The following is a 12,095-nucleotide window of genomic DNA, read 5'->3' as shown; positions in this document are numbered from 1 at the left end:
GGAAACTTTTGCTTCTTATGTTAACAGATTCAAAAACCCTTAAATGAAAGCCAACCTTGCTTGCCCAATGACTTTGAAGTTGTTGTTACTATACGTGTTGGCACACTCTGGACTTGTGAGCAAATATTGAGTAATTGCTGAATCACAATTCTAGAAATACTGCATGCAAATGCATTACCTGTTCTCCCTTGTATATCTTGTGCACTACCCATCTCTTCTTATTCTCATCTTTGCATTGACAGTTCTGGCCCTCAAACCCCTAAAAATGACATTATTAAAAGAAAGATTAAGATGATTATGAAAAGAAGGCGAACAAACGAAAATACAGTTCTTAACAAAGAAATATTTTCAAATTTGCAGAGATGCTACTGCATACTAAATTTACAATTAAAGTAGTTTTTTATTTCATCAGTATAGAGGGAAGGAAGTTTCATATCTGACCAAGGAAACTAATCTTACATAGACTTAAAAAAATATTAAACATGTATATGAAAATTATGTTAGCAAATTCTGCAATGAAAAACTACAAAAGGCCATTTAATAAAGCAAACTTTTATGGTTCAGTACTGATATTCCTAGCAGCTATCTAACATAAAAAGTATCTTTCATCTTTCTTATTTCGGTAGAGAGATCGCTTGAATCATGAAAATACACGGACAGAATAAAGAGTTTGCAATAATCACTAGAGACTGAAGAAGCTATTAAATATTAGAACAAAACAAAACAACTATAAACAAAGAACAATGTTGTTCAATACAGACAGCAAGAGTCGAGAGCTCACCTCTTTATTTATGTTGTATGGTAAACTATTATTCAGTGGTCTTAGCAATCTTGAATCATGTAGAGATTTACCATTGTCATCAGCCTCTGCTTCATCGCGGTCATTACCATGTAATGTTTCTGAAACCCATTGAAAATATCTTTCATGAAATTTTTTGAGGTTTTTTAAGGAAGTTAAAAAATCAATATATGTAGCTAAAAATGGCACTTTTTCAAATAGGAATGGATAACAAATGTTTTTCCTGGTTCAAGTAAAATGAGACTAACACAATGGAACCTTCATTTCAAATTCGAAAATATGGGTATAAGAGACAAACAAACGTAAAGATAAATTATCATGAATAACTTTTGGGATAAAATAAAGTCTCCTCAAATTATTCAAAATCCATTAAAACAAACATATATGGGGTTACAAAGTGTACCTTCAATTTTATCAATTTGTATCTTAGTCTTCAAAGAGGTTCTTTGGTACTGCTTTCTTCCTTCAATTTCTCTTTTAGACGGCTCTTGGGAAACCCTGCTGGTGATTTTTCCACTGCAGTTTTGTGAATCTTGTCGCAAATAACCTTTTAAAGGTTGAGAACAATAGATACTATCTCCTTCTTTTTTCAACTTTTGAATTTCCGATAAAAATGAGCAAAAATCTTCGTGAAGTCTGCGGTGTGATTCTTCCATGCTTCTTTTGGAAACTAGAATAATGAAAGAAAGCATATAAAGACCAATAAATACAGTTTAAGCAAACAAAAAGTAACTGAAATATTTCTATGATCAATGATAATCAATACCTTTTTGGCACTGGTGCTGAATGTTGAATGACATGTTTGATGAATTAGGTGCAAGGATGGTTCAGTTGTCAGAGGTGCTGACAACAGACCCAAGGGTCTGTGGTTCGAGTCCCTGGCATGGCCAAACTTTCACCCAGAGTGAGGAGGGTCACTAGCTCTCTGTAATTCCAGGCATAGGAATCACGAGGTGTGGTCACATCAAGAGGAAGGACTAGAAAACTGCTCGAAAAGCATAAGGCTTTCAGTGTCCTGAAAACTACCTTCGGATGCTAGGTAGAAACAAATACAAAAATAAAACAACAAAAATACAAAAAAATGACATACAACTATAACTACAAAAGGTAGGCTCTAAATCAATTTTCAAAGCAAAATTGAAAATATACCTAATTAACTTAAGGTGATTGCACATTATTTCTTATTCTGAAAGCTTTCAAGTCTATTTTTATGAATTTAAAATTAAAAAAGGAATGCTATCCTTGGTTAAATCTATTGAGAGAAAGTCTTTCTTAACAACCCCTTTAACAGCCATTTCCATGCAACTTATTTTCTATTGAGTCTGACTATACTACTCTCTAAGCATCATCAAAATCACTGAAAACTTCATTAAGATTTTCGAGTGACATTTCACGTAAAACAGTTTCAATGGTAATAATCAAAGTCTAATGAAATATAGCGTCGTTTCTAAAAGACTGAACACTCCAAGAACAGGCTGAACACCCCAAGAACACCCCAAGAACACCCTAAGAACAAGCCATTAAGCCGCTGAACACCCTTTAAAACATATCAAAATCGGCATGTCATTCGAAAAATAATTTGATCAATCAATCAAAATTAATTTTGGGGCGGGAAAGGACCTGATAAGTCTAATGCTGTTGGTGTTGTTACAACCAACTGATGTTTTGCGCGCCAGAAGTGTGAACGGGGGTTTGTACACGCGGAGCAAATTCGAGTTTGACTCCCTTTGTGCATTCAAGCAAATTCCCGTTGTTTTGAAAATCTTTCACATCCTGTGACAATGTCAAAATACGACATGTCACTTGACTACCTATTGTCTTCCAAACAATTGTTCTTCCCGTCCGCTAATTTGCCCAAATGGTCACGCTATGCTAGTGCACGCTAGCTAGTTACTAGTTTACCAGTGCAAGCAGAACGAGACACAGCTCCTCTCTTGACGTCTCCAGCGGGTGCACTCGCAGGCTGGAGAGGTTTTTTATAAGGAATTTTTTGACAAATGAAACAGAAAATGCACAGTGTTGGACTTGTTAGAGGGTAGCAGCAGGACCACAGTTTGCGACTTAAAAGAGGGCTTAGGAGGGGCACATTTTTGGGGCCCGTGCTCGAATGGGGTCATGATAATCTCACTAAATCCTCGAATTGGCCCCCACCCTAGAACTACAAATTATTAATAAGCCACCACTGCTGCCGTTAATGCTCGAATCGGACCCCTCAGTTTGCTGGTTTTTGCCATCTAAGGTTGCCTTTGGCGCTTTTTCTTAAGTACCGCAAAAATTCATACTTTTGGTAATAATTGATTAAATGCGCATAAAAAATTACTACTAAAATAAACGAAATCTTTTAATAATATCTTCTTAATGTCTTCAATAATTTTATAAGCCCCTCCCCTCGTATAAGTCGAAGAACCCACCTGGAATAAGCCCCCATACAAAAAATATCAAAAATGAATAAGCACCCATGGGGGCTAACTCGAGGATTTACGGTATGTATGCGGCAGAAATTGCGTTGGTTTTGGGGCAAACGCCCCCAAGCTTTTGCTTAGTCGTCGGTTAAGGCACAGTTTTAAGCGCTTTTATCGGAAAACTGTTTGTTTTTGTGGGTGTTGCGGTTCCTCTTACCTTCCTAGGCAACTATATATTGTAAAAATTATTAGTTACATGGACTGATATAGAAACTGTAGCTAACCTGCAAGATGAAGTTTTTCCTCCAATGGAAGTTTGACTCCAATGCACAAAGGGAGTCAAACTCGAATTTGCTCCGCGTGTACAAACCCCCGTTCACACTTCTGGCGCGCAAAACATCAGTTGGTTGTAACAACACCAACAGCATTAGACTTATCAGGTCCTTTCCCGCCCCAAAATTAATTTTGATTGATTGATCAAATTATTTTTCGAATGACATGCCGATTTTGATATGTTTTAAAGGGTGTTCAGCGGCTTAATGGCTTGTTCTTAGGGTGTTCTTGGGGTGTTCTTGGGGTGTTCAGCCTGTTCTTGGAGTGTTCAGTCTTTTAGAAACGACGTGAAATATAGCCCATTTGTAGACTTAGGCCTATTCAACATGATATATATCTACATATACATATACATCTTCAACTGTAACAAAAAATTATAAAACAGAAGGCGAAAAATTTTTGCTGTCATGTAAAGAGATATGATACCAGGAACCTGTGCAATACTACTTTCCTTTTGATGTATGAATCAGTTTCTAATACTGCGTCGAAATGTATTTTACAGTTTGATAATACCTAGTTCCGGGGCAGATCCAGATGTTCTCATTGTTCTCACATGAGAAAGAACATCATTTTTCTTGAAAAATGAAATTGCAAAAATCAAGGTTAAAAATCATGTAATTTTACTCCAAAGACAAACCTTCCTAGTTTGTCTCTGAGTTACTAAGTAGCTTAACGATGCGTAGGAGCCAGTTTGAAGACAATCTGAATGAGATAAAAAATTCTCATTAATCTGGACAATTGTTTCATCTTTGAAATAAATTTAGCTGTTGTTTTGTCAGCCAATGAAAGGGCAGAATTTTGGTTTTAAGCTGATGAATTGGTGAGAACTCAAAAATAAATTAAATTCGTGCGCGAGTTGAAAAAGACAATCAAATTCTGTCTTCTTTTTTTTCTGGTGAGAAACTCTGACGTAGCTGGTGAGAAACTCTGACATAGATTATCCATTGAAAAAGTATAGCGAAATTCTGGTGAGAACTCAGGAGTTCTCACAGGCTAGACAATCCAATTCACTCGAGTAAAGTACAATAAACCAAGCCTGCAAAGATTGCTGTAAATCAAAAGTAGAATGTCTCAAGGATGTAGAAACATTCCTATGGAAATAAAAAATGATGTTCCTGCTATCAATTCAATCAAAAATTTTCTTCTTGACCTAAGAATTATTTGGGTGGCAGTTGTTTGATAGCCTAGTCGCGAAGTCACAAAAATGTTTTGATTTAGTTTAGTTTAATCAAGGAGGAAATTGTTTTCTTTTGCTGTGCAAGGTTTCAGGTTTGTGCTCATCCTCATCGCTTCTAATTTTACTCATTTTTTTCATTTTTGCTTTGTGATTAATCTTTAAAAGGCTTTAGACCTAGGCCTGTGACAAGACCACTTGCATCTTTCAGTTATATTTTATAACGTGGAGTCTACTAGACCTGGACTTTACTTAGGCCTCATGATCCTGCTTGTTGACTATCATGTACACGCTTTTAAACAAAGTGAGCTGACTGTTTTTTATTCTATTACATTTAGAAGTAGTATATGCTTAAACATCCCCAATATCATGTTATGTTAGATACTTTTTATATTTTCTTAGGTTGATGTTAGGTTTTCCAGTCACATATTATTCTAATAATACTCATTTTTAAATGACACCCTTATTTTGGCTGTTTGATAACAATCATGGACATGTCTGAATCTGAATTTTTTAGTTATAAGCATGTTCGGTAGCCTGAGGAATTCACCCTTTTCAGGGGGGTTTGGTGTCAATTTTCCTTTTTCTAGGATAATCAAAAGCCTGGCAAAATTTTGATATTATTATGTGATAACAGACAGAATGTCAATAATCATAAAGACCATAAAACTTAAATGATATAAATGAACATTGTAAAAATGACATATCTAAGTATACGAAATCAGTTAATTACTGATTTTGTCACTGAAATTAAAAAAAAAATTGAATTGAACCATTTCAATGGTAGTTGTAGGACACTTGTCTCATCTAAAATTCATCAGAAGCAATTATAACTGTTCCAGTTTAATAAATGCACACTTTCTTCTTTCATTTTTAAGGCAGAAGATGCTTGAAACTACATGCAAAATGCAGTCACCTAAATCATTCTCATTTTGTTCCACATTTATTATATTGCTAGCAATGGATGAAACATTGCAAGCCTTTTCCTTGTTTAATTCCATCAAAGTTATCCCTTGTTTCATTTTTTGAATATTAGTTAGTGTAAGGCTCTGATTTATTTCATGTTGCAGACCAATCATTATTATCATTTACATGTTTTGGTGAGGTTTAAAACATTTATTGCCTTTGCTTGGTCTGTAGTATGCTTCATTTGATGTAGCTCAATGTCATTTCAGCATTAAGTATTGCTCTTCTGTCACAGAATTCTTTGTTGAATTCAATAAACTAGATTCAATTTTAAAGTACACACAAAATGTTACTTGTCAAAGCATTTGTAATTTCAATCTTTTTGTGGTACACTGTTTTATTTATTAGAAATACTCTTTAAGAAATTCAGTACCAGGGCCACTGACTAGTTACAAAATTCATCAAGTAGTAAATCTTCTTTTTGGTAGAAAACATGTACTGTGTAATTAGAAAAGAGGATTGCATGCATGAAAATACTGCTCCAGGTTGTGCTTTTCCAAATAAAAATCCTTAAAAGGGTTTGGTGTGATACTATTTTAACAATTTAAAAGTGAAATGCACAGAAAATTACAGTCAATCTCCTGTTCTATTGGTTTTCTGCTATTTCCAAAAAATAAAAATTTGAAAAACTGAATTTTTAAGTCTGGATTCTGATTTGAGTGCTGAATTCTGTGGAAAGTTAATAAACTTTCAGTAGTGAAAAATTGCAAAGTTTCTTATGTGAAAAAGAGTGTAGTCGATATGAAACACTTTTCAAAAAAAAGTTTCTCGGAAATTTAAAAGGGCGTGGTCCAATTTTTTTTGCAGGGTCTACGCCCATACAACCCCTTTCTTGTTGGTGAGAACATCATTTTTTTCTCTGGATCCGCCCCTGCTAGTTTGTTTGAAATAGTCTCTTCTAGGACTATTTCGTAATTTTTTCGAAACGAAAACATCAGTGATCCAGAATTTGCTATTTAAAGAAGTTTGAGCTCACAAAGTAACTGACCTTCAATGTGAACATGCTTGCTGCCTCTTTCTCTTTAGGCCATTGCCGTGCTTTCGGTTTCCAAAGTCTGATTTGTTGTCGTTGTTGTTGTTGTTTTGTTGTCGTTGAAGACCAGAAAACGAGTGAAAAGATTAAGTGACAAGATGAGTTAGACTGTTAAAAACAGGACGTTTCGAGCATTTACTCCTTTCACCTTATCAAAACATCATATACTTTGATGCCTCTTAAAAACTGATGTAAATATTGTTATATTTAGGGGCCTCCCAACAGTGGGTACAGGGCCACCACAGAGATACATTCGGTTGAAATCCAATTTCTGCAAGCATACTTTTTACATACATTCATGCCGTATTGCCTAGATAAAACACTTCCTTCCTTCAATGCCCCTAAAAATATGATTATTATGATCGCCCAACAGCCAGGTGTTAGATAAGTAATGGGTGTGCTCAGCAAGTTATAGAAAAATTTGATTATTATGGATCCTTTGTGTTCAGGCATCTAAATTCAGTATTCACATGTACAACAAATCTTCAAAAGTGTCGATTTTCTAACGACTAATTCGTTATGTATATTTTCTACTTCTTAAAAAAATCAGCGTTGTTGTAATCCTACTAACTGAAGCCCTGTCTTGATTGTTCCTTTCTTCAATCAATCAATAACTTCCAGGCTAATTAATGCCCGTCTCTTAATTTGCTGAGAAAATAATTCAAGCATTAAGAAAATGGCAGCAATCACATATTTCTTATTTGTCCATTTCTTGTTGTTTTCAACCTCATATGTTTCTCGAATACCTTATAAAATATCAAGAAATTTTGCGAAAGAAAATGAATGTTAATACAAAAATTAGATTGTGGGGCCAGAGACATGTTTACCTCAAATTTTGCAATCATTGATTTCTTTATTGCATCTAAAATTAATGAGAGAATAGTTTTGGGGAGGGATACTGTTGAGTCGTGTAACTTTGACTTTCTCGTTTTTCCTGATAACTAATAATTTCCTTTGAGACTCAAAGTTTGAATTACAATGTCTTGTTAAATAATAGAAAAACTTTTTCAAATTTGTTCATAACAGAATATGGCGGAGAAAACAGAGCTTGATTGCATCGTTAATTTATTCAAGACCACTTTTAATAGGAATAAGAACATGCCTTGATTATATAATATTTTGACGATAAAGTCGAGGACGTAGAAACGGTTTCATCGCTGTTTTCTCTGCAATATCTTGAAAAAGGCGTCCTCATCACGGAAGAAAGCATGAAATCCAAACATATTTAATTTTAGATTACTATTTCCAACCGATTTCATTTTTATACCATCTTTAGTTATATTTAGAGAGAGTACCCTTGCTCTTTTGCACATAAAAATAAATAGTAATAAATTCATTTTTCATAAATTTTGTCCTGCCTGAATACATTTTGATTTATATTTTTTCAAATCTGATATGGTCGCCGGGGAAGGGGAACATAGCCCGCTCTTGAAAAGAAACTAAAATTTTTGAAAGAATGAGATATGAACATCGCAAACATAGGCAATCGCCGGAAAACAGAGAGAATTGCGCTGAGGCTGAACAATATTTTCATGATCTTCATAAAAATTGGATGATTCTGAGCCTGAATATTCTTATAAGCAATATTTTTATTCAAAAAGAGTTGAGTATTCCACTCCGGGCCACAAAGCCGATAGGCTGAACATTTATTTTATATTTTCTTGATGGAGATCATCTGAATGTACATTTTCTTGATGTTTCTTGATGATACTTCACATTATAGATTTTCAGACAATCGAGATGCTCTTACGGAAACTGAATTTGAACCTCAAATAAAACAAGATGTTCTACCATATACTATACTTTCATAATAAAATTGTGTATTTACATTAATTCAATCTACCGCAAAGGCAATACTCATTAGATACTTAATTAATCATTACATACTTCTGACAATTGACCAGGGTCCATATAGAAAAAGGTGGTAATAGCAGCGGGAGCTGGGCAATAAATGGGTTGGATGCTGTAGAAGGAACAGTTACATTCACTAATGACCAGGTTTCAAACTGCTACAAACAAGGAACAACAAATTATATGAATAAACTCAAGGCAGCTGCTTTGATTTGCTTGTGAAATCTTCTATCTATATGAAAATTGCTTCACAAGCCACGTGATTTTATTCTTTAGTCTATATACCTAGTCAATAGGGCTCATGTGAAATGGGTTGTGAACTTTTAAAAAATGGAATCTAACCTGCCTGAGAAAAATGACTGTATTTAATTACACCATTTAATTGCATTACTTAAAAATACTTGCCCCGGACTTAGAGATAGCTTCCTCGAAAGAAGACATGTCGCATAAAATGTAGAGCTTTTGCTTGCAACGCGACTCACATCAAGAAAAACTTGAATACTGCGAAGGCGACAGAGCAAGGGAATACTGAGAAGAACGGAGCGGAAAGGGAAGGCTTTCGTGATACTGAGTAGCGAAAGGGCACAGTTTTATGAAATAAATTAGACTATAAAAAAATTTAAACATTTTCAGGTTCCGAACATGTTATACTGATGTCCACTAACTGGACCAGTGGCGATTAAGCCCCAATTAAAAGATGTCATGATTTTAATTATTGTAGATTGAAAGTATCAAACAGGCTACGAATGGACAGGCTGTTTGTAAAAATGTTGGTAGGATCGCTTTAAAATGAGGAGCACGCATTCTCACTCTTGGGGATAACTGGGCAAGTACTTTGAAAAATTGTTTTTTAATTACTGTAAGCAAAGAGCGCAATTGTCGCAAAATCTATCCTTAGTCTTCCGTCGTTAAATTCAGTTATAAAATACCTTTTTAGTTCGCGCAGAGAAAAAAAACCCAAACTAAAAATCTGAGAATTTTCTACAATACTCTTGATATTTCTATATTCTTGATAAAACTTGATATTTCTCAACCTGTGATATTTCGGAAGTATCAAAATTTATCATCAATTTTAGAATGCACAAATGCCTCCATAACTTTAACTCTTGCTTGCAAAAGGCCATTTTCGTGTCGTAACTTGCAATTCTCCAACAAAAGGCTTTCGCACTGCATAACAACCTCAATCTCCTTTCTTCGTCGATCTTCGCGGGACTTGCGCGCAGCAATGTTATTTTTTACTCTCTGTCTCCAGTAGTTTTGGTCTTTGGCTTCAGCTGGTACATGCTTCTTTTTGGACTTTTTCCGAATAGGCAATGGATTGAATACGTAGCGGTTGCGGGAGAGCTCACTGTTTTGGTTCGAATTCTTCTCATAATCGAATTCTTCTTGCGTGATAATGGAAACGTTACCTGGGTTTTCAGGGCCACTTGCTTCAGTATCTTGCTCACTAACATTGCTCCTAAGCTCGACAGGCGAAGAAGGGCGGCTGTTCTCAACGTCAATCTCGTCATCACAATCAGCAAGATTTTGTTGATCTTCTTGTTTTCCTTCTTCACTTTCTTTCTCCTGCAGATGATCAGAAGTTCTGCTTGCTACCTCCATGGGATAGAATGCATATGGTAACTGAGGGACATCTTTTACTAGCCATCTTCCCTGGATGAGCTTTTTGAATTGGAAAAATTCTTCGATGCTTAGATAGTGTCCACCAAAGTTGTTGTAATATTCATTCTTGATATCCCTCGGAAATGATAGCATCCTTTCGATTCCATCTAGATTAAGAAAAAACTTGACAAATTAGCATTTGAGACGAGTAAGTAATCAAGGAAAGGAAATCAAAAGCTAATGGGGGTCCACCAGGGGCCAGAAAAACGCAAAGTTAGATTTAAGATTTGAGTGCAGATCAAAACTTCAAATTGGCTTCAAATTGAGCCTCACGATGATGATACTAAATAAAAAGATCAACCGCCTAGTAATTGTTTAATAAAATCATCTCCACATAAAATCATCCGCGAAAATGGACAAAAATTATTCGTTAAGTAGAAAAAAGATTCGCCAATCGTTTGTTACAAAGTAACAAGCAATAATTTTTACGTTTTTGAATTTTATCCGTTTTCGACTAAACTTGTCTTATGAATGCACATTTTGCAGTGGTTTTGAAAACAAATGTGCCAATTCATTTTCTTCCATTTTTCGTTTTCTTTACCTCGTTGAGCTTGATAAAAAACAATACGTGTATCGGCGCATTAATAATTGAAACGATGTTTTTGTGCTTTTGACATAACATAAAAACACTTCAAAACAACAAAACAATGTTACATATAGGAGAAGTAATGATGAAATGGAATCATCAACATAAATGCATTTGTTGGGAAAGCAAAATTCCTCTGTAAAAGACCTCGTGCTTCCGCCATTCTTACATTCGCGCTATACTTTTGTGAAGCGTAAGTTTTGATTAAAAAAATTGAACATTTCCCTTCACTTATCGATTAAGCCCCCTACTAAGTACCTAGATTACAATCATGCATTAAAGAAACGATATACGAATCCGATTTTATCAAGTTTTAAAAAATCGAAAACCAATTCAGGCTTTCTTTCAAAAATATCAACTTGAAAATAAACAGAAAAAAGAAATAATTATATAACTAACCAGTCTTTCTTCTGGGAAGGCAGAAACGATCTTGGCCACATGCAAACTCCATCTTCTAGAAACATGTATGGGTTCGCGATTGAGCAGGATCAAGCTGGAACTTCATATGGGTCATGAAAGTTTGAATACTAATTGATAAAGCAAAAGACATGTGCTCATTGTTATTCTGGCCAAGGTATCCTCACCGATTGGTGATTTTCACTATCCTTGCCGTGGAGATTCCACTCTCTATTACAACCTCATCAATAATTCATGTAAAGAACTCCATTTTCAATAATCTTTTTCGATTCGATAATTTTGTTTTTGCTCCAGCTGCAGTTATATCTTACATCACAGAACTAGAACCAAAACATCATTCCCCTCTCTCTCTTAAACGTCTTTGGCCAAAGCAAAACCTCTTAAATAATTGGCAATATTCTGAAAAGACCAACGATAATTGAATGCAGTCATTTTTTGAAAGTTCGGTAAGACACCTGCTCCAAAAAGTGAACAATTTACATCCAAAGACGGGAAATTACTTGAGTTTACGCAATAAAACCAAGATATAAACCCAGGAGGTTGCGGCGGCCAACAGACAAAAATGAAAAAATGAAAGACAGCTCTACTAACGTGTTGCTGCGTACGTTTCATAAAGCAAATCAGGGTGAATGTGATAACATTGTATTCACCTTTACTAACAGATAATGAAAAACAGAGTTATATAACTTTTAGAGAGAGAGAGAGAACAGTACGTTTTAGATCTTCTTGCTATATCTCAGATGATTATTCTGAGTAATATAGTTGCCGTTGTATTATTTTGATTTAGTTATCTTACTACCGTAAATCCTCGAATTGTCCCCCCCCCCCCCCTCAAATAAGCCCCCACTGCTACCGTAAATTCTCGAATTGGA

General features: G+C 35.1%; 2 protein-coding genes across 12 annotated transcripts in view; both read right to left on the bottom strand.

Annotated features, from left to right (window-relative positions):
• LOC135694165 (ribonuclease 3-like) overlaps positions 1-6,813 on the bottom strand; it is a 43,252-nt gene extending 36,439 nt beyond the window's left edge. For 9 of the 11 annotated variants that reach the window (XM_089111071.1, XM_089111074.1, XM_089111072.1 and 6 more), the window contains exons 1-4: positions 1,566-2,212; positions 1,203-1,469; positions 782-900; positions 179-259 (exon numbers count right to left, since the gene is read on the bottom strand). In XM_089111071.1, the coding sequence (XP_088967197.1) occupies positions 179-259; positions 782-900; positions 1,203-1,469; positions 1,566-1,599 (501 nt within the window). In that variant the 5' untranslated portion in view covers positions 1,600-2,212. Of the gene's footprint in view, positions 1-178; positions 260-781; positions 901-1,202; positions 1,470-1,565; positions 2,219-6,662 lie in introns of those variants that run through there. The other 2 variants (XM_089111080.1, XM_089111081.1) reach the window with 2 other exon arrangements.
• A 1,319-nt stretch (positions 6,814-8,132) lies between these two features.
• Positions 8,133-12,063, bottom strand: LOC135694169 (uncharacterized). The gene is made up of 2 exons (XM_065212862.2): positions 11,206-12,063; positions 8,133-10,327 (listed from the first exon to the last, which is right to left on the bottom strand). Exons 1-2 carry the CDS (start codon positions 11,255-11,257, stop codon positions 9,612-9,614), a joined length of 768 nt encoding a protein of 255 aa, XP_065068934.1. The 5' UTR covers positions 11,258-12,063; the 3' UTR covers positions 8,133-9,611.
• Between the last annotated feature and the right edge of the window lie 32 nt (positions 12,064-12,095).

The sequence above is a fragment of the Rhopilema esculentum genome, chromosome 11 (assembly GCF_057945365.1).
Source record: "Rhopilema esculentum isolate cy_ngs chromosome 11, ASM5794536v1, whole genome shotgun sequence".
In the NCBI taxonomy this organism is placed as follows: domain Eukaryota; kingdom Metazoa; phylum Cnidaria; class Scyphozoa; order Rhizostomeae; family Rhizostomatidae; genus Rhopilema; species Rhopilema esculentum.
The sequence above is the reverse complement of the archived record's forward strand: the minus strand, read 5'-3'. Positions and strand labels throughout refer to the sequence as shown.